General features: G+C 44.3%; 2 protein-coding genes across 9 annotated transcripts; one reads left to right on the top strand and one right to left on the bottom strand.

Moving 5' to 3' along the window:
• The first annotated feature begins 1,303 nt into the window (after positions 1 to 1,303).
• Positions 1,304 to 6,129, top strand: perm1b (PPARGC1 and ESRR induced regulator, muscle 1b). The gene is made up of 4 exons (XM_023954752.2): positions 1,304 to 1,442; positions 2,212 to 4,680; positions 5,104 to 5,220; positions 5,503 to 6,129. The coding sequence occupies exons 2-4, from the start codon at positions 2,226 to 2,228 to the stop codon at positions 5,589 to 5,591; spliced, it is 2,661 nt and encodes an 886-aa protein (XP_023810520.1). The 5' UTR covers positions 1,304 to 1,442; positions 2,212 to 2,225; the 3' UTR covers positions 5,592 to 6,129.
• Positions 6,130 to 6,804: 675 nt separating this feature from the next.
• Positions 6,805 to 20,862, bottom strand: rereb (arginine-glutamic acid dipeptide (RE) repeats b). Of its 8 annotated transcripts, none has more exons than XM_078946897.1 (17): positions 20,473 to 20,862; positions 19,635 to 19,683; positions 18,752 to 18,879; positions 17,955 to 18,054; positions 17,757 to 17,855; positions 15,706 to 15,786; positions 15,441 to 15,594; positions 15,259 to 15,345; positions 14,981 to 15,174; positions 14,013 to 14,174; positions 11,904 to 12,014; positions 10,733 to 11,817; positions 9,201 to 9,393; positions 8,432 to 9,134; positions 8,217 to 8,357; positions 7,965 to 8,136; positions 6,805 to 7,885 (listed from the first exon to the last, which is right to left on the bottom strand). In XM_078946897.1, exons 1-17 carry the CDS (start codon positions 20,496 to 20,498, stop codon positions 7,726 to 7,728), a joined length of 3,645 nt encoding a protein of 1,214 aa, XP_078803023.1. In that variant the 5' UTR covers positions 20,499 to 20,862; the 3' UTR covers positions 6,805 to 7,725. The 8 variants fall into 8 exon arrangements, with proteins under 8 accessions (XP_078803023.1, XP_023810518.1, XP_078803024.1 ...); XM_023954750.2 differs by having other exon boundaries at positions 6,805 to 7,746; XM_078946898.1 differs by having other exon boundaries at positions 14,013 to 14,171.
• Positions 20,863 to 20,994: the final 132 nt, after the last annotated feature.

Below are 20,994 nucleotides of genomic sequence, written 5' to 3'. Positions count from 1 at the left end.
ACAGTGATGTCCCCTCACCCTCCCCACCAAGGGGCCCTAAATGTCTAAGGTGTGAGAGGGGCGTTTTAATATATATATGTATGTATGTGTGTGTGTGTGTGCATGTTGTAGACTGGCTGCGCTCAGGGGGCGACAGGTGGCTGGGGAGAAAGGGAATTGATCTGCCAACCTTTGATTGTTGGACGACCTGCTTTACAGCCTGAGCTAAACTGCAGCCCTGAATAAACTGTTCAAATGCACCATGGTCGGATCAACAATCGAAATAACCCACCTATCTCTGACCTGTCGGAAGGAAATTTGAGTGAGTCTGAGTATTCGGCAGAGGATTACGAACGGCGTGTTTACGTTACGCAATTTTATTCTGATTGGGCGTTTATTCCAATTACTTTTGTCCATGAAAACGCAGCTAATTTTCATGTTGAAAGATCCGATTTACTGACCTAAAATCAATCCAGGACATTTTTAGCCAAAAAATCAACCAGTGTGACCACAAGTTTTTGAGATTCCATGTGTTTCTTACAAGATAAACACGTGTAAATTAAAAATTGGTTTAAATAAACAAGTAAACAAGAATTTTCTGGTAAATCTATTCCCATTTTAGTTCCATAAAGTTCCCCCCACTGTTGTTTTTCCATATCGAAGCTACTACCACACCATAAGGTCACATGTGTTTGCAAACTAAATATTTTGTTTTATAAGTTAGATATTCAATTCGAACACAAATATTACTTTAGCAAATAGACATATTTACAAAACTCAAATTTTTAGTTTAGAAAATAAATATTTAGGTCAAAAATATATACTGAATTTGCAAACTGAGTGTTTAATTTTATTAAATCCCGTCACATTACATGTGTGTCCGCTGTGATGGATGGCACTAGGGCACTTTTACGTTATAGTCAAACTAATTGTAGTATTAGTACCTGATGCCCCCCCCACCACACACACTGCTCAGAAAACCTCAGAAATCGCAGGTGAAGATGCTGCACGCACCAATAACACATTCAGGCACACAAAGTCCTGCTTGACTGTGCCAAAACTTCATTTTCACCGGGTACTAGATGTGTGAAAATATTGTTAAGTTTGTGGGTGGGGGGTGGGGGGGGGTCAGATTTTCACTCAGAGGTGCAGGAAGAAAGAAAACTTGTAACAACATTCTGGTGTTTGCAGCCCAGCACTGCTGCGGGACAGAATACTGCACAACATTTTTGATATGATGTACACTTTTCAATTATATAAAGATCATATCTGTGTTTGTTGATTCTTTATTTTGGGAAAGTGAAATGTCAGCCCTCTGAAAGTGAAGGACGTCACGTGTGACAGGGTAAACTATTTATAACAGCCTCGTCTGCCACATGCAAGGGCAGAAGGACATCGACGCTGACATGCCCCTGCAGGAAAACAGACGCTTTGAGGCCGGGGGAACTGTGTGTCTGCAGCTGGTAAGCGCCACTTCACCATTACATTAAGAAACCAAAAAAAGTTTTCCTGATGAGAATTTCATCAAAGCAAAGCTATTTTGGACAGTCTGATAATTATTCCACATTAAAAGACACATATTTTGGATGTTCATGAAATAATTTTGCTTTTCTTGTTCACGTAGCCTTGATGTTTGCCTGTACTCGTTTTGGTGTTAGAATAAAAAGAAAGCGAGAAAAGAAATTGTATTTGATAAAATTTTCTCTGGAAATGCAAATAGTATCTGGGTTTTTACCATTCAAATAAAAAGATGTACCGTTAACATTTATGTGACTCATGTTTTTATAGCAGTGGTCAGTTTTCAGGGGGACAAACCAAAACCACATCTGAAACAATTCTTTTTCCTCATATTTCTTGGATCCTTAAAGCCTAATGTGCCTCATGTGTGACGTTATGGGACTATAGAGCAGGTATTTTTAAAATATTGTCAGAAAACATCTTAATGGGATCTGCTTAGACTGAATAAAAAGGGATCTTGGTTTTGTGAATTAGAAAAACCACAGCTTTGTGAGTGTTTTCATTACCATGAACTGATGTGTTCTGGAAAGTCCAATTACATGACCTTCAGTTCAGGAGCAAGGTTGCTGGATATTCTGGGCTCCTGCTTGTGACTGAGGCGCTCTTGAGTTGCTTTGTAGTTTTTACGTTGCTCTGACTTTGACCTTTCAGAGGTAAACATATAGGATCTATTGTTCATGCAGAAAATGACGATTCTGTGTTTATTTCACACAGGAGAACATGTGATAATGGATGACTTAGATCACAGCATTCACATTGCTGAGAATGACTGGAGCACCTTCTGTGACGAGAGCGAGGAGTGCGATCTGCTGCAGCCGTCGCTGGCCTACCCTGACGACTGCAGCCTCAGCGATGCAGAGCATTCAGGAAACTCCACTTCAGTTGTGCAGCAGCTAACACAAAGAGGCCCTGATGCAAACTGTGATGGAAGGGAAAGCAACACCACAGAGGGGACAGTTTCAGAGCAGCCTGACAAAAGTGGATGTGTGCTGGATGTTGCAACACGCGTGAAACTGGTGGAAACCTGTGGCTGGCGTCCTGGAGGAGATGCCTTCAGCGCAGAGGAGACGGACTCACAGGGAACTATAAAGACAGGAACGGGAGCCCTGCAGGCTGACTTCATCAATAATCAGAGTTCAGGAGCTGGAAAGGATAAATATTTGCAAACAAAGAGTGACCAGAACTCCCCAAGGGAACTTGATCCAACTCCTTGTAATCAAGACTTGCAGAATGTCAATGAGCCAGGCACTACAGGGATGATGGAGGTGAAAGTAGAGAAGGATCGGTGGTTTGTGACAGTGAACGAGAAACCCTGGAGGCAGCGAGGGCATTCGAGTACTTTGAAAAAAAAACGCCAACAAAAAAGCACTAATGAGGGAAGTCCTCTGACATCGTCGGGAAGCGACGTAGACAAGGAGAAAACGAAAACGGAGTCAAATGTAATAAAGGACACAGAGTTAAAACCAAGCCAAAGTTTAGGAAACAAACAAACTGTAAGTTTAGTAGAAAAACGGGCTGTATTTCAGGAGGAAACCACCAATACATGCAGGCCCGGCCCCACAGCATGGACACCGATGGAGGACAAACTCTGTCACGAGTCTGAGGACTTCTCCAGTCACAGCTCTGAAGCTGCTCAATCAGCGGAGGATTCTTCTCTTCACGACCTTTTCATGGAAAACCAGCTCTTTCAAAGCTCATTACTGCTCCCAGGTGATGGGCTTGAGCCCAGCTCCACTAACAACTCTGACCAAACTAATGGAGGACAAATGCACAGTTCTGATAGAACTCTGTCCAGCACCTCAACGGCCGGCGCTGACACCCCCCTCGCATGCTCATCTGCAGCTCAGGAAACCTCAGATGGTAGAGGTGAAGATGCCGCACGCACCAATAACAGACATTCGGGAACACAAACTCCAACAGAAAGCCTTCAGGCTGCTCCACAGGGGGACAGACTTGACCCCGCTCAGGTCTCGGCCCCAGCTCCTGACAGCCCTGAAAGGCACGCCAGAGCTGAGGGCAACACTCGGCCCGTGTACGCCATCTCCACTTTCTGGGACCACATGGAAAAACTCACGATCAACGATATTTTACACCTTAGGATGGGAGCAAGCAGGGCCCCCAGACAGGATCCGGAGGTGCCACATGGAGACGATGTCACGGATGCAGGTGACACAGCAGACTCTGACTACTTCACACAGTCGGATGAATCCAAACCGGAGCAGGCAGGTTGTGAGTTCTCCACCTCGGATTTTGAGGAGGAATATTGGCAGCATATTGGTGCGGGAAGGAACGTGAGCTCTGATTCTGACAGTGAAACGCAGCAAAGCTGTTTTGTTTCTGGCGACGATACAAACTCTGAAGGAGGAGCTACACCCGTTCCTCTGGAGGAGGTACCAGGACAACATTTGGACTCTCAGGAACCTCAAACTTTCTTCATGGGGCCACAACAGATGAAAAAAAGCAAATCTTTCTTCAACATAAGCAGCCTTGTAGAAGAGGCCTCACCTTTGCTGTCCTTACTGGATAATAATGGTGGCAGTCTATCTCTCTGCACATTTCAGAATTTTGAGGAAAACAAGGACTTTATAGTGAATAGCCTGGAAACACCCGTTTGTTCTCCTCTGTTCTGCATGGATGTACCGCCAATCCATCACCAGATGTCTTTCTCAGAGACGTTTCAGTACTTTTTCACAGACACTGAAGCGAAGGTCCAGCTTTATGACCCAGAGGACATATCCGTGATTCCTGCCTTCTGCTGCACTTGCAGTGCCTTTATGGAGCATTTACCCCAAATTCCTGTCCAGGGTTGTAGGGAAAAGCCCATCCCTATTTTCTCCACAGTCAGACACCTCACATTCCCAAAACAGTCCTTTGCTCCCATGAATTCAGACGATGAGGAGCTGGAGAAAGGCTCTCCGATCAGCACAGCATCGTATTCTGTCCTCCAAGCTGGTCCTCATGGAGCCTCAGCAGCAGCCGTGGGTGGATCCTGCTGGTGGAGGAGTTTCCAGTCACTGCGGATGATTGGCTTCCTGGACAAAGGCAGCATCTGGAGCGGAAGATCCGGAGTATGGAGCTTTCCAGCCGTGGCACCCGGAGGCGGAGGAGCCTTCCCAGCTTCTCCTGAGGCGTTCAGAGGAGATGAGGAGTCGCAGAAGGTCACGCAAACCTTTTGGACAACAAGTGAGTGTGAGCGGCGTTCACATCGCCCTCTGCAAAGCGCGTTCAAGCGGCCACTTCCAAAGGAAAGTTAATGTAAACGTGTGGAAATGCAGAGATCCGGCTTCTGCATTCAAAACTGGTGCATTTTTTTATGACCTTGTTTGAGCTTTACGTACAGAACGCGTAAAGTATTTAAATTTTAAATACTGATACTTTTTTGGGTGGTTGGCATTGATATCTAGAAGTAGGAGGGTGAAATTCTAGCTTCAGCCGGAGGTGATGTTTTTACTAACGTCCCCTCCAAAGTTTGGCCTAAGAAAGTTCCACCATAAAGGGTTTTCCGCCCAACATTTAGGACATTTCACCTGCAAAGGAAACGTATCAAACCAAAAGTTGTAGAATTCTATTGTTTTCATCTTTCTTTGACTTTTTTTTGTCTTGTAGAGCAACATGGGATTTTCTCTTCAGTAAAGCAGTCAGACATGTGTTTAGTCTGCATTGCTTTCGCCTCCTGGGTACTAAAATCCTCGGATCCAGATGCTGCTGATGCCTGGAAAGCAGGTATTAAACCTTTTTTTTTTTTTTTTTTACATCATTCTGTCAGTGAACGGCATAAAAAGCCATGAAAACAGGTGTTGGAAAATGTCTCTCTTTACTTTTCTTTTTTTGTCCTGACATTTATTTGACACTTTCTAAAAGTGCTCAGCTGGCAGAAACGAAGGTTTACATTTCATCTGACATATTGTTGATGTTGTCACTCCAAGAGCCTAAACCTTTGGAGAAACTTGAAGTTGAGATGCTGACATTAGGGACAGAATCATTCATATGCGATGCACTTTGCAGCTCTTTTAGCGAACGTGAGTGCTTTGTCGGCGATCCAGTACCTGCGACAGTACGTGAAGAAGAAGGCTCCTCTCTCGGGTCACCTCTGAGGCCGGCACACACACTGAGGAATCTCCAAACAGTCTCCCTTGGGTCCATCCACAGCACATGCTTCTCTGCTCTGAGCCCAAACTGCTGCATCCTGGTGGGGTTTTCCTGCCGTCTCATTCCTCTGTCTGGACCATGACTTCATTGGTGTCATGGTGGAGAGGATTTCATGTAATCCATGGACACCAGTGAAGATCACAAATCATTGAAGAAAAAAGGTTCAGAGCACTGTCTTGTGTTTCTGGATTTTTTTTTTTTGGCCAAAACAGAATTTTAGGTTTTAGACTTACAAATATAGCAAGAACATTGACCTCTCTTGCTACAAAAGGTTGGGGATAGTTTGTGGAAACTGCTTTAATCACCGGATGAAATACCAAATTACAGACCCTAAAGTTGTTCTCATTCAAATGTACAAAAGAGCCATTTCAGATGACATTAGGCTGGTCAGACAGAAACGATGTTGGGGTGCACTGTTCCAGTTTGCTCTGTAGATGTCATTCTCCATCATGGAATAAAAAATAAAAAATATATTTTTCTTCATCTGGTTGGAATATTGAGGTTTTTCCTCCAGCTAAAGTGGTTTTGTCATCATACACTGCTATTTTACTGTTTGTTTTTTTAAACTCAATTTACCTTTTTTGTCGTCAGGATTGTAAACCTAATATGTGTTAGACTGTTAAAAACCCAGTCTGATGTTTTTTCTCATGTGCCAGTCCCAAACCAACTGAAGGTCTTTGGAATCTGGATCCAAACTGGACAGATCCGATATTGCTCGCCTTTTTCGTTGCACCGCTAATGTTAGGATGGGGCTGTAAGCTATGGGGAGAGAGTGTAAACATGGAAGGTTGTTCCGCAAACAACTCTAAAGCAATTTTCTGATGAACTACTGCCGCTCTGTAGAATCCGTCTGAAAAAACAACACTGATTTTGTTTTATTTTGGCTAAAAACTGCATAATCATAACTAAAAGACCACTGGGAACCTTGAATATACAGTAGATCCACAGAGGATCAGAGTGGGACTTTAAATACCGGTAATCCTTTATTTAAAAGAGGGTGTTAGTGTCTATAAATTGGCTAAACATCTGATTATGTATTTATTGTAACAAACATAGTTTAAAGTTTTTTTAAGCCACTAATTGTACATCAAATAAAGCTTGAAGCTTTAACACAAAAAAACATCTGGATTCCACTTCCCAAGGATGACAAAAGGGAAATCATTGAAGAAATATTTATTGAAATAAATATAGCATGAATACAGCTTGGTATTTTTATCACACCTATACTGAGTTCTTTGTAAAATTCCACTAAAATGCTCCACATTTGGTTTCTGTCCAATCGGGTCACCCACCGTCTTCAGAACAATGCAAACACACTTTATTACAGCTCTCAGTCAGAACAGACACGTCTTTGTCCCATTAGTTGTCACAATTCATAATAGCGAACACCATTTTATCGAATGGGTTACAGTTTGTCGTGCTAAGTTAAGGATTAAGGGTGCTTAACGATTACATTTACTAATTGTACTCATTCATATAGAATATTACACTCATGTACTATTTGCAGTTTTACAAAAAAAAAAGGAATAAAAGCTTCAAATATGCAGTGAAAAGATATCTTGATATATAAAATCTTTGTATTAAAACGTTAGCAGATCTAGGAATAAAGCTGACCTCTACATTAGAGCCTCACACCACAACGCAAAGACTGCTAAACTACGGGTGAGTCATGCCGGGTGATAATTATTTCCACCGAAACACAGATTTCAATGCATTCATGTACAAGGAATAGATGGAGAGAAAAAAGAACAAAGTCGCTGTGTTTTTACATCCATCAGCTAATGCATGAGTGCGTATCAAACAGGTTAGCAGGGACTTGAGCAAAGAGTTTTGAATCTCAGAGAATCCAGGGAGATTGTCCAACATTTCGGATGCAGAATCCCTAAAGTCACAGGAAAAGTCCGACCGACTTTGGCAGTCTTAGGAAGTGCTCAACAAGGAATGCACATTAAGATTCACAAATATATCTCTAAAATATATTAAAAAGGGAAAAAGGGGAATCTTATGACAGCTTTAAACAGACACAGTATTGATATTTAGATAAGGATTCAAAAGCATGCACCACCTCAAGATGGCTTGTCACCTTCTTTCTTCAGGCGGCTTAAAAAATAGAAACGAGGATGAGTAACGTTTCTGATTAGTCCTTTTTTTTTTTGTTTTTTTACAAGACTGATGCTTCCATGGAGATGAAACAACAAAATGGAACACAGGACTGGAGCATGCAGGTTCCGATTTGTATCTAGCACAAACCAAAAGTGTAACTTTACAGCAATGGATGACCAAACGGGGCATGCAGAGGAAGAATGAAGAGCGATCACCTGTAATAATCCTCCTGGCTTGGCAGAGGGCTTCCGTGAAGGTGATGCCCGTGAAGCCACTGCTGCTCCATCGCCATCCTCTGCAGCTCTGCAGACTGAGCGTGCATGGCCTGAAGCTGATGGGACGCAGACATCTGCGGCATTGGACCCTGCAGCTCCCGCGGATACACTCCTGTGGTTTCACAAAAATAAACACCTTCAACAAGCTGAATGTTTGCAGGACTCAGCGTCTGCTGAATTCAGGTTACAAACCAAAAAGTGGGTGGCGCAGCATCTCATGGTCATGAGGAAGATCACTGAGGAGAGGATTGGGCATTGGGCCGCCGGGGAACGGGAATCGAGCCAAGCGTGGTCCCGTCACTAGCGGGTCCACTAAGGGATGAGGGCCAGGACCTGCGTGGAGAACAGCAATTCCAATGGATGATTTGGGATGTTGGTGTGAATCCCTGCTGGTCTCCTGGACTCACCTTGACCGAGGGGGTCCTGTTGGTGCAGATGGAGGTGGGAGTGAATGTGGGAGTGCTGATGATGATGAGGCGTCACGCTGAGCATCTGCAGCCGGGTGGCAGGGTCAGCTGCTACGGAGGCCATCCTCTCGGCGTGAAGGCGCTCTGCGGTCAGTCGCTCAGCATAATTCAGCTCTGGGCGAAGGGGGGGTCCCGCCAACGCCATCCTCTCCCGCTCCAGGTGGTTCAGCCCGGGATGAAAAGCTGCAAAGGGATGAGGAGGTCCAGGCATGTGGGGGAGACCCAGAGCCCCATGCCTGGCCAGCAGCTCCATGGGGTTGGGTGAAGGCGGTAAGGTTTCCATGTCGGGCGGTTTGACCTCGAAGCCGGGCTTCATCCTCTCGCGGAGCTCCCTCTCCCTGAGGTTCCTCAGCTCGTGCTCCCTGAGGCTGGGATCGGCACCGTACAGGCCCGGCATGTGGTACGCCAGCAGGGGATCGCCGGGACTCAGCGACACGTAGAAGGGGTGGTTGCGATTGGTGGGGGACATGACGTGAGGACGGGCATAGTTGCTGAGGGTGCGCAGGGCCGGCGTGTCTGGGCCAATGTAGGGCTGAACTGCCGCCACGGTGGTGGGCGACTGCTCGTACGGCGGGCGCCCGTGGCCATGAGCCGCCATTTGAACTTCATTCATGCGACAGTCGTGAGAGGAACTCGTCGCTCGCTGGAAGCACAGGCGGAGCGTGAAAAGACTTGGCATTTGTGTGAAAAAAGAAAAGAGTTGACTCACCATGTTTCTGTCGGTCTCGCGGTCCCGCTCCCTCTCTCTGTCCCGCTCCTGTCGAGCGCCGAGCTCCGCCTCCCTCCTGGACCGTTCCACAGCCTCCTCTCTCTTCTTGGCCAGCTTGGAGGAGGACAGAGGGGTGAAGAACAGGTCCGTCCTCGCACAGGAGTTGTACCCCCGATCCAAGTGTTTGATAAACCTGAAAGAAACGCAAATATTGAAGGGCAGGAGTCCCAAAAAGATGCAGCTTCTCTTTGGCGGGCATGTCGATGCAAAAAGGGTTAACTTTCCAAATCCAACAGCGGCTGAACAGAGGTTACTGCTCTGCTGGGTGAAGCTTTGACTGACAGATTGGTGTTTAATGAAGATGTTTGAAGATTTTCAGTGCTGCTTCATTATAAAAACATTTTCTTTAAAAATACCATCTTTTCTGCATTAGAAGTCACACATTTTTCAAAGAAACGACAGTGTGGAGAGCTTGATGTGTGGATTAACAGCTGTGCTTAATGTGCTTAACAGCTAACGTAGCGATGCCGGACAGTTTGATTTTAGGTTTAGAGTTACCGGTGGTGTGAACATGCTAACGTATAGCATGTTACAAACACAAACAAAGTTACTGGAAGGTAACAAATGTTTTGTCTTCCACCATATTATGTTGAATAATATAAATCATCCAACCCATTGTTTTCCTGTTTTTCTTTTATTCTAGCATCTTCCTCCATTTTTTGCCGCTTAACTCTTTCTACAATTGTTCAACTATTTTAGCCATTTAACTATTCAAATGTTCAGGTCTTTCAGCTTTTTCCAGCTATGACTTTTTGTCCTTCAAATCCTTGAACTTTTCAAGATTTACCAGGATTTTTGACTCCATTGAAATATAGAAGCTCGCTGGCATTTTTCACAAAAATATATTTTTAGCTGTTTAGCCGTTTTATTTTTGCTGTTTTCACTTTATTTACGGTCAACTTTGATCACTTCTTTATTTATTTTTGCCAATTATTCCCCTTTTAGTTGAATTTTCATTCAGCTATAAGGCATCAACCCTTCATTTTCTCCTGGAAATCCAGCTCCTTCTAGTTCCTTTGTAAACTCATGTATGCTGATCAGTCAGTCTGACGGTATTGAATATTTAACGCTTTGGAGCATGTATGCAGACTGCTGATGACTGTTTTCATTTAGTGTCAAACAGCATAAAAGACCCACCAACCCAAAGTCGTCTATAATCAACACCAGAACACAAAAGCATAATAGGAAATGTGACCCAGTTACTATGAAGGCAGATACCTAACCCTTATCTCTGAATTTTCTGTCTCTCTTAATGCACCGTATGGTCCGCTGTGCCTCATGTATGCTTTAGAAAATAAACCCCCTTCATTCAAATACTTCCTTCTCAGTTTCTTTTTCATTTGATCATCAAGCAGTAAACAAAACTGGATCTGTTTTCAAAGTGCACTGCTTTGCCCCTCAATACCGAAGGAAACGTGTTCTGATGCCGTTTTCCCCTTTTGCCCGTAGACAGCAGAGGCGTGTGGACGTACCGCGCAGACTGGCTGGCGTGACTCGCCATGTTGACAACAGAGGGCTCGGGTGAAGGGCTCCGGGGGGGAGGAGGAGGACTCTCTGCTTCCTCTGCCTCATCAAGTGGCTCTTCTTTAATCCGGACTTGTGATCCGGCGGCAGCAGCGGGGGCGGAGCTTGGCGACAGCCTGAAGGGAGCGGGCGGGAGGGCCGGCTGGAGGCTCGGGACCGGGCCGACGGAGGATGTGTCAGGAGGAAGAGGAGGGTGTGAAGACGCGGCGTCTTTCCCAGAGTGGCTCTGCGCCTGAGAGATGACAGGCAGCTGGGCGGGAAGTGGATTCACAGGTGGTGGGTGGGACATGAGCTGGAGGGGAGGAGGGGGGGCTCCAGGAGGATGCTGGTTGGGCAGAGAATTGAGGGGTTTCAGGGCAGGAAGAGGGGGCAGGTTGGAGGGCATCTGGGGGAAAGGTGCAGCAGACGGGTGAGGGGGCTGTTTGAGTGAAGGCGGAATAGGGGTAGTGGGAGGGGGCTTGATTTGGGGGCCACAGTGGGGAGGCTGTGGGTTTTGTGTCTCCCTAAAGAAAGGTGGGGGGCGCAGGGGGGGTTGTGGGGATGCGCTGTGTGGTTGCAGAGGCTGAGACGAGTTGAGAGCCGGTGGGACGTGAAAAGCTTGCGAGGGAGAAGCGTCCGGACCCAGCGTTGACGCTGGGGGCCAAGAGACAGAGGAAGGGGGGGGCTGCACTCGGCCGCCCGCTGCGGCCCCTGGGACGGGCTCTGGGGAGGGGGGACATGGGCTCGGAGTGGGATCAGCGGAGGGCGTTTGTGCTGGTTGCTGAGCAGTGACGGCCGGACCCTGAGCGGCTAGAGTCTCTGGGGGGTGGGGCAGAACGCCGACGGGAGCGTTGGACTCTGACGGGATGCCGTTGGGCTGGGCAGAGGAGTCGGAGTCGCTCTCCAGGCCCTGCTGGGGGCTGGGAATACTGGGAGAGGAGCTGCGGTTGTCTTGATCGATGTCTTTGGTATCACTGCCATCATCCTGAGCACTGCGACTTTCCGAGGAGCTTTCCTCCTCTGCCTCCCCCTCAGATCGGGAGCCCTGAAGATCCTGCAGGAATGAACGAACAGGAGGAAAAGTTTTCTAGTTCACTTCAAAACTAAACAAACTTTTCTCTGTGTGTAGATGCTCCTGACCTGGATTTTCTGTTTTTTCTGTACATTTCTTTCAGGTTTATCGGGCTCCAGAACCGGGCTTTCTCGTGCACGTTTAGTCGTCTTTGGCCGTGTTACCGCCTCTTTTATTTTCTGCATAAATAAACAAACAAAAAAGCACAACGATTAACTGGCATCCTCTATAAAAGTGACATTTGACACACTAAAACACCCATCAAGAGCATCTCGAATGAAACAAAGCCTTCCAGTCCACTGGAGGGAGAGCCCCCAAAAGGTTCTCTGGCCGTGATCCGATTCAGAGTCATTTGATTTTTTAAGTATCTGCAGATGCAGAATCCCCATCGGAAACTTTTGTACAACAAAGGAATAAACAGATCCTGGTTGGTCCTTATTTCTATTTATTCACCTTCTTTAATCATGTAACACTTGAGCAGAGTAAAGTAGCTTCACCAATCAAGTCAAAATAAGGCAACTATAGTTTTAGTATCTTTGAACTATAGAACATTTTTGATCAAATGGGATTCGTATCTCTATTAAGTGAGGGTTAATGGGCTTGGAAGTGGGCATTATCAGAAATTAACGCACCCCTGATGCACAACTCCCTTATACTATGGCCATTTACAAAAAAATAAATATTCAACCAGTTGTTAGTACTTTGTTCTTATCTTTTCGGTTTGGATCACCTTTTTTACAAAAAGCGGACTATTTGTTACGTGGTGCGGCGACATCGTGCTGCTCAGCCGGCGCCGACCTCGACTGCAGCGGCAAAAGAAAGTGGTATCTATGCTGATGGTCACGTTAGGGTTAATGGCCTTCGAAGTGTGCATTTGACTTTCAACTGATTTCTTATAAGCATTTTATTCTCTTACCCTTTTTTAAATCAACTTTAGTCGTTGATTAATTATTACTGTTATTTTAGGAGCATAATAGTATTTCAGTTATACCTACTTTTTTTTTTTTTTTTTACTGATTTGATCCCTCAGTTTTTTTTTAGCTCCAGTGTTTTTCTCCCATCGGGACCTTTCACACTGGGAATAGTTCTGGTCTACCAACACAGTTGTCCCATTGACAGTTCCTGCCTGGGTGACTAGAGGGCTCTGCACCACTGTGTGCCCAGGATTCTGGGTGTTGACCCCCTCTTGGCCTACATGGCCCCCAAACATGTCTTTGTCTCAGGGTCAGCCCATGTGAACCATGTTGTGTAACTTGACATAAAAAAGTGTCATGAATTTTTTTTTAAATTACACTAAATTGAGTATACCCCTTTCTTTTTATTTTAACATTTTTTCCCTCTCTTAGCCGTTTGTTTTTCTTGGAATGTATTATTAATTATTTCTAATTACAGCTTATTTATTTTTCTCAGGATGTCAGCCGAGATGCAGTGAAAGAGGACAGAAGTAATTGCTTCAAGAGTGTCGTGGTCCATCCCAATGAAACACAGGACGACCAAGACTCTGTATGGGTCAGTCATCACTGAGGAGCCAGAAGTTCTGGAGGACTGCAGAAGTGGGACAAACGCGTTTGAATTCTTTTTAAATTCTACACTACTTTAGTTTTGCGGTTGATACTGATCTCTGTACTTCCTTCTAGCATCTACTAGACTTAAAGCAAATATACATGTTTTGAAATTTGCTAACAAGACATTCTATGGCCCAAGTGTATGTGCAATGTTATGTAGATGTTTTATCTATGCAACTTCTAATGTTAAATAAAAATGTCTTTCAAATATTCCTTAAGCTGCAAGTATGTGTTTTGGGAAAATATAGGATTATATTTATTAGAATAGTAAAAATATGAACTTAATTCAATTATTATTAACTACTATCTAATTTATAAATGCAGCTATTCAGTCTAATAATGTGATTTATTCCCTTATTATGCTCTGCCTTTCAAGAGGAAACGTTCCTTCCTATATTTTGTTAAATAAATATCTTCCAAAAGTAGGCTCAGTGCAAATATGTGATTTTTTTCTTCTTCATTTTGCTTTTTTTGGCTGCTGCAACTGGTATTCCAGAGTGACTGGTAGTGTGGAAAATACACTACATGATGTAGTACAACCACTAGGTAAAAGTTCTGTGCGGAGGTGACTTCACTTCTGTGCCGATTCCGTTTTTATCGTTATAAAAATACCTTATTGGTCCTCTTTGTGGAGTCACTCTTAGTTTCTGTCAACGATGATCTCAAAGAGTTGGATATGGATCCACTTGGGGACAGCTGGCTACTGGTTGGCTGGTCCTCACTGGTGGGGGAACCCGTCAGCCTCTTGTGGCCACTCCTCAACGACGACAACTGCTTTAAAACCACAGTAAACACTGTTAAAACCCAGCTGAAAAAAAGGGACTTTGACTCTCTGCTTTGCTTGTTCAAATAAAACACAAGACAAGTTCTCTAAGTTCATGGTCAGTATGAAACATATTGAACATTTTTCTTAATAGTTTTACGGAGCATCGGCACAGCAAAAACAGGCTCCTTAGAAAGAACTAAAACATTCTTACCCCATTGGCAGATTTTCTTTAAAAAAGCAACATTTTCCAAAACGGTCTTAGCAAGAATTCTGATTTTAAGAAAAGAATTCTCACCAAGACATGTTAGCTCAAACTAAAGCTGTTTTCAGACCGGACACATTTGGTTCGCTTAAAGTGAACCAGAGTTTGTTTCCCCCGATGATCCAGACCGAATGTTCCAGCTGAATACACCCAAGCGAACCCTGGTCCGGAGCAGGAACCGCTCTCTGACCCCTCTTTTAAAGTGGTCTCGGTTCGTCTGGAATCTTTGGTTCAAAACAGGAAAAGCTGCTTGATGGCAATCTGAATACAGACCAAACACACGGTTCCGGACTCGACCTGGACCTAATTAGGCAGACTCAGTCCAGACCAGATGGTTTTTACAGTCTGAATACACCCTAAGACTATTTTGCTATTGAAAACTTTCTTAATAAGATCATTTTTCTTACAAGACAGAAAATAAGAGCATTTTTCTTGAATCAAAGTTTACTTTCTAAGATTCGGTTTTTGCTGTGCATTTTTTTAATGCTTAAAGCAAACTTTTGTTGGTGGGAACGCCCTAAGCGGGGTGTCGACATCCCAGTCCGGACTTACTGGTGCTCTGCTCCGCCGAGTCCTCATGCCATGCTTGCTGTTTACCTCTTCCTCTGCTTTAACAAGCTTGAACATGAAGGAGGAGTTGGCAGACTTTGACGCAGGCGGCAGAAAGCCATGTTTGTTTACAGAAGTGCGACATGTGGTGCACAGCAAAGAGTTGTCCCGTCCGCCCTGATGCCAATCCTTAGAACCTGTTACCATAATGACAGCTGTACTTGTAGCTCTACACATTTTTAATCAATGTGTCTCTACAAAAATGGTGAAGCAAAACTTACTTGTTGCACCACAGTGACTGCAGCTCTTAGCTTCTTGTTCACTGTCTTCACTGTCAAGATCATCCTCACTAGCAGAACTGGCATCCACTTAAAGAGGAAAGGTCAGTTTAGATCCATCTTCCCAGTTCCATTACTACAGGAAAAGCGTCGTATTACTAAAAGAAATCCTGCAAGAAGCTCACCTGAGTATTTTCGGGATGGAGCGTTGTCCAGAACGGCTGCAGATCGGGTCTTTGCTTTGCGGGACGACGGCTGCCGGCGTTGCTGGCGATAAGCTCTGGTTCCTGCAGCCTCGGGGGTTTTCTTCCAGTGATAGTAGAACGTTATCAGCTCCCCCTAAAGAGAATTCACAACTCTTATGGGCCTTACAATAGTAATGCTCGTCAAAACAAGAAAACACGGAAATGCGTCCACAGCTGTCCGTCTGCAAATCAAACTTGGACTCACAGTCTTTTTGCTCGGCAAAAACTCCTTTCGGATGCGGAAGAAATTCTTTCCAAACTGCCTCAAACCCTTCATGAAGCGTTTCTGTTGGGGGGGAAAAAAGTGTGAAAGCAGATTTTAATCTCCTCCAAAATTATACATCGTTATCAATGGTTTGATTAAAGGTACATTAAAAATGATCCGATTTCTAAAACTGATTGGTAAAATATGAAACTAAAAGGGTAAAGTGCTTGTCTGCTTACAGGACAGTTGGCGGTTTGATTCCCGGCCTTAACCTTCTACATATTAATATCTTTTTTGGCAAGGCACTAACCCGCCATAATCCCCAATGAATAAATAACTGCTGCAAAAAAGCCATATGTTAAATACGTGAGGGAAAAGAGCGCAGTGTGAATGGGTTTTACAAGTTATATTTTCTTTTGACTCAAATAAACTGAAAAAAATACACAATATAAATATATTTGGGTTTTTTGGAAATGTTTTATGCAAAAACTACAAGTCATAACATCACATTTTTTTCATAAAAAGGAAAATATTTTCCTGTAAAACTTCAGCAGGCGACAGAGATTCAAGCGATTGTTTAAAAAAGACAACATCTAACAGAAAAGGCATAAACCAAGTAGCTTTTCGGGTGGGGCATGAATAAATATCAGTTCCTGTATTTCCTGCTAGACTGCAGCATTTAAAAGGACCTGCCTGTCTTTCATAACCATGTGTTCACACACATACGTTCAATTTCTTACCATGTTTGTATATATTGCAGAATCCTGTTACCGGTAAACAAAACAAATCTGAATGTTTTGTTTAAACAAAAGGACAATATTATAAACAGAATTGCTGGATAGTTTTGCGGCTTTGATTCATCACAGCTTCTCTTTACCATATGAAGCATTAATGCTTTCAGATTTACAGCTTTGAGCCCCTTAGGTCATTTAAGGATAATATTGTGGATTATGCAATGGCCCGGGTGAATTCTAGATTCCGATTGGCTGCTGGGTGTGCATTAAAAAGTGATAACCGCACGCCTAAAAAGGTAGTTCCTGGCTTCTTTAAAACAACCTTTAGCTTCATTATCTGGACAAAAACAAGTGGGAAGATGTGAGATTTCTTTCAACTGATGCTTTATCTGACCCATTGTGACCATGAGCATAGATATCGCTTTCCTTTGCCGCTGCAGTCGAGGTCCGGCTAAGCCGGCAAAGGAGCGCGGTATCATGTTACCGTGACAACGCGCAGCACCACATAACAAATAGTCCGCTTTTAGTGAAAAAAGCGATCCAAACCGAAAAAATAACAAGAATAAAAGGACAGAAAACTGGTTGAATATCTCTTTCTTTTGTAAGTGACCATGGTATAAGCGGGTTAATGGCCTTGGATGTATTCATTATCAGAAATTGTACCATGGTCCGGGTGAATACTCAATTCTGATTGGCTGCTGGATGTAGATTAAAAAGTGATATACCACGGGATAACCGCAAGGTGAAAAAAGAAGTTCCGGTCACCTAGCTTAAATGTTTTGTATCACTGCGCCGGCTTCTTTGACACCACTTTTTGCTTCATCATTTGGACAAAAACAAACGGTAAGAGGTGAACTTTCTCTCTGAACTGATGCTTTATTCAACCCATCGGAAAGATCAGCATATATATATATATATCGCTTTATATCGCCAAATCTTGACTGCAGCGGTTGTGCGGCGCGACGCGGACTATTTGTTACGACGCGGCGCTCCACGTAACAACTAGTTCCAAAGTGGAATAAAAACAAGAATTAAGAACTGAAAACGGTTTACATTTTATTTCTTTTCTAAGTGACCATGGTATAAGCGGTTCAATGGCCGACGAAGTATGCATTATCACTTTTTAACGCACTTCGGGGAAGCAACCGCGAAGGGCGGTTCAGGCTTCCACGGCGTGTGTTAAAAAGTTATAATGCATACTTCGTCTGCCATCGATCTGAAATATCAACATGATTTCTTTGACATCTACCACTTTGCACCACTGTTGGACACCTTCTTTGAACAAAGCCGGGTTTTGTTTAAAAATAAAAGTCTCACCACATCATCTGCCGACCAGCATTTCTCAATTAGTTTGGGAAGTGGCTTCTTGACCAGACGCTGGAGAGCTTTTGCTGCATCGTAATGGCTTGCATGAAGCTAAAAAACAAAAATAAAATGTGTTTTGCATTTTATAGTTAAATTAAAATAGTCTTAACACAGAAAACACCAAGAAATGCTAAAGATGTGCTCCCCCACCATGTTGAGAGCGTTGAGGGTGGTGTCATCCCGGGAAGCTGCTAAGCATCCATCCTCAGTGGATCCGCCGTCGCACATCCCTGCAAACGCCGCCATGCTCCTTCACGGGAAAACAAACAAGTGTCACTGGATGGAACAAATACAAGAAGACAGCGATTGACACTAATAACTGCGTCTGTGGTCAGAAATTCTGGCGCCTAAGTCTTTTGATTCAGTGGTCAGTTTACGAAAAAGATTACCAGCTCAGTGGCCTTGTGGTAGAGTGTTCATCCTGTGACTGGAAGCTCGTGAGTTCAAATCCAGGCCGAGTCATCCCAAAGACTTTAAAAATGGGACCCAATGCCTCCCTGCTTGACACTCAGCATTAAGGGGTTGGATTGGGGGGTTAAATCACCAAATGGTTCCCAAGCGCGGCTGTGTCTGCAGCTCACCGCTCCCCCAGGGGTTGGGTCAAATACGGGAGAACAAATTTTGCTCACCTAGCTGTGTGACAGATAGTGGGGCTCTGTCTTTAAAGATAACTTCAGAAAAAACTTGACGATGAAGAAATGGGTCAATTATCTGTCAATTACAAAAACCTTTTCAGATTTATTCTATTAGAATTCCTTATTTTAACATCAGTAGTCAAATTTGGATAAAAACTTGAAAGGCCTCTTAAGCGTGTTTTAAAGCAACCTGTTGCTTTGAAACACTTAACTCTTACATACCATAACATGTCCTGTAGGTAACTGCATCTTAATTCAGGCGTTGGGGTTAACTTTTAGATTCAGACATAACCCAAAAGCACAAGCACTGACCTGGCTGCTCTGAGGTACATGAGGAGGTCACAGTCATTGACTCCAGGAGTCCACATGAGCTCCTCGCTCTCCGTTTGAGCCTGTGGACCTGCTGCTGCGTGTCTTGGCTGCAGTTCTGGTAGCTTGGCCTGCAGCCACAACAGACACCATTAAAAAACAAATATGCTTGGAGAGAAATAGTGGGTGAAAAAGTCTATTTATTAAAAATAAAATGCAGAAAATGATGACTACTTTGAAATCTGTGCAAAGGATTGGTGCTGATCTAACTTTGTTTAACTCCACTAAAAAGAAAAATCAGGAACATGTCTGGACATCAGCTTAGGATAAGGATGTCGGAAGAAAATCTTGACATTTCACCAAACAAAATAAAATCGTAACAGGCTGCAGCAACCTGCCCATGTATTTTCATCAAATCGTACCTTTCATCTTAGAATCACAAATATATATTTGGAAAAAACTCTGTTTCTGATTACTTGGTTTGTCTTTGGTGAAGTTCCACTTTGATCCTCTTCTGATCTCCTGCAAGTGTTCTCAGTGACCCTTTATTTATGATTATGAAGTTTTTTGTCAAAATCAAAACTCCTCTTATTTTCTAGGACAGAGTCTGCAGAGCGGAACAGGAGATAATGCCTTTTTTGCCCTCCTTTATTTAAAACCTTTTATAGGAGCACATTTAGAATCTTTTATTTTGAAAAGAAGTCACATGAGATTCTGTCAAAAGTAAAAAAAATGTTAGTATTTTGTTATATCTATGTATTTATTCGAGCCAAAACAGAAATATGTTTCCTATTTATTAAAAAAAAATGTAGTGAATGCAAAGCCTTATGTTGTCCAAGTGGACTTTAGGGCGTCTCTAAATTATCCTCCATGATAAAGAAATTACCTGATGACTTGGCCCCACTCTTATCTCCCCCTGGGTGCTGTTGAGGCTTCTGAAATAAACAAGTAAACATCACAACAGTGAAGCAAATCAAATGCAACTCAGCAGTTACAGGTTCAAGCACAGATAATACTGGGGTATTTTATTACCATGGTGCAAAAGAAAAGGGAAAAAAAGAGCTCAGTGATCGGTATGTGCAACTTGTCCGAGCAGCTTCCCTGCACGGACTGCACTGACTGCCTGGGGGAGACAGCAGCCCTCCCACTCCCCACAGGAGCCAATCTCAGCTGTCACATCCGCGCCTCGCATGAATGAAACCCGACGCTCCAGCGGCCGCAAAACACTGTCAATCATACACACGCGCTGCGATTTTTCACGGCCACAATTAGGAGAACAGCGTGTGCTACTTTCGAGATCCACGGCGCGTGACACAGCGACGCCGCGCCTCCGAGTTGAAACAGCCTAAAGTCTGAACGCAGTCAAGAAAGCATTACACGCAGAAGGTGATGTTGACGTTAGCAGCGAGCTGCGATCATCAACACACGTCCAACCCGACGGGAAATGAACACACGCACGACCCACCGCAACCACAGTACCCACGAACAACATTCAGTGTGTGAATAACAGTTTAACGGAAGCGACCGGAGGCGTTCTGTCCGCCACGAGCCGCTGCTAACCCATCAACGGAACGCTGTTGTTTGGCTAGCTTGTTAGCAACACACGAACTTCGTGACCGCTGACACTCCGCTCATTTCACACGAACCTCTCCGAAAGTATCGCGGCGAAACGGCGTTAAGACGCGCGAGCGGCGTCCACACGAACGGCGGGGGCACAAAGTTACCTGCGCGGACTGAACAGGTCGTCCATGTCGAAGGATGTTTGGATGTGGCTTGTTGACACTACGCAGCGCAGCGGGCTACGCACAAACACACACACCCACACACGAACCGTGCGAATCCCCTATTACAGGGCTATTCAAAATGGAGGCAGTGTAGCGGAGGGACGTGCTCCATTTTTAACCCCCCTCCAGAGCAATGACCTCAGCCGCCGCCGCTAAACCTTCAGCGCTGTCTGGGAGCACAGAACTGAGCATGTGCCTCGGACCATCGGCGGCAGGAGCGGCACACACTGGCTGCTGCTGCGGCGGCGGCGGCGGCGGCTGCACGGGCGGCCATCAGCCGAGGAACGCACCACACCGCATGTACTCCTGCGCTCATTAGCATTATTATGCAAGAAACTGACCACCGTGCAAATGAACTAAAGTAGATCCGTCAAAGAGTTTGAAACCCATTTACGTACCAGAGGAAAAAAATATTTTAAATTGTTTCAACATCTAATAATTAAAAGATAGTTTACCTTGAAG

Source organism: Oryzias latipes, chromosome 5, assembly GCF_053564925.1.
Source record: "Oryzias latipes strain Hd-rR chromosome 5, Olatipes_Hd-rR_3.1".
In the NCBI taxonomy this organism is placed as follows: Eukaryota; Metazoa; Chordata; class Actinopteri; order Beloniformes; family Adrianichthyidae; genus Oryzias; species Oryzias latipes.
The sequence above is the reverse complement of the archived record's forward strand: the minus strand, read 5'-3'. Positions and strand labels throughout refer to the sequence as shown.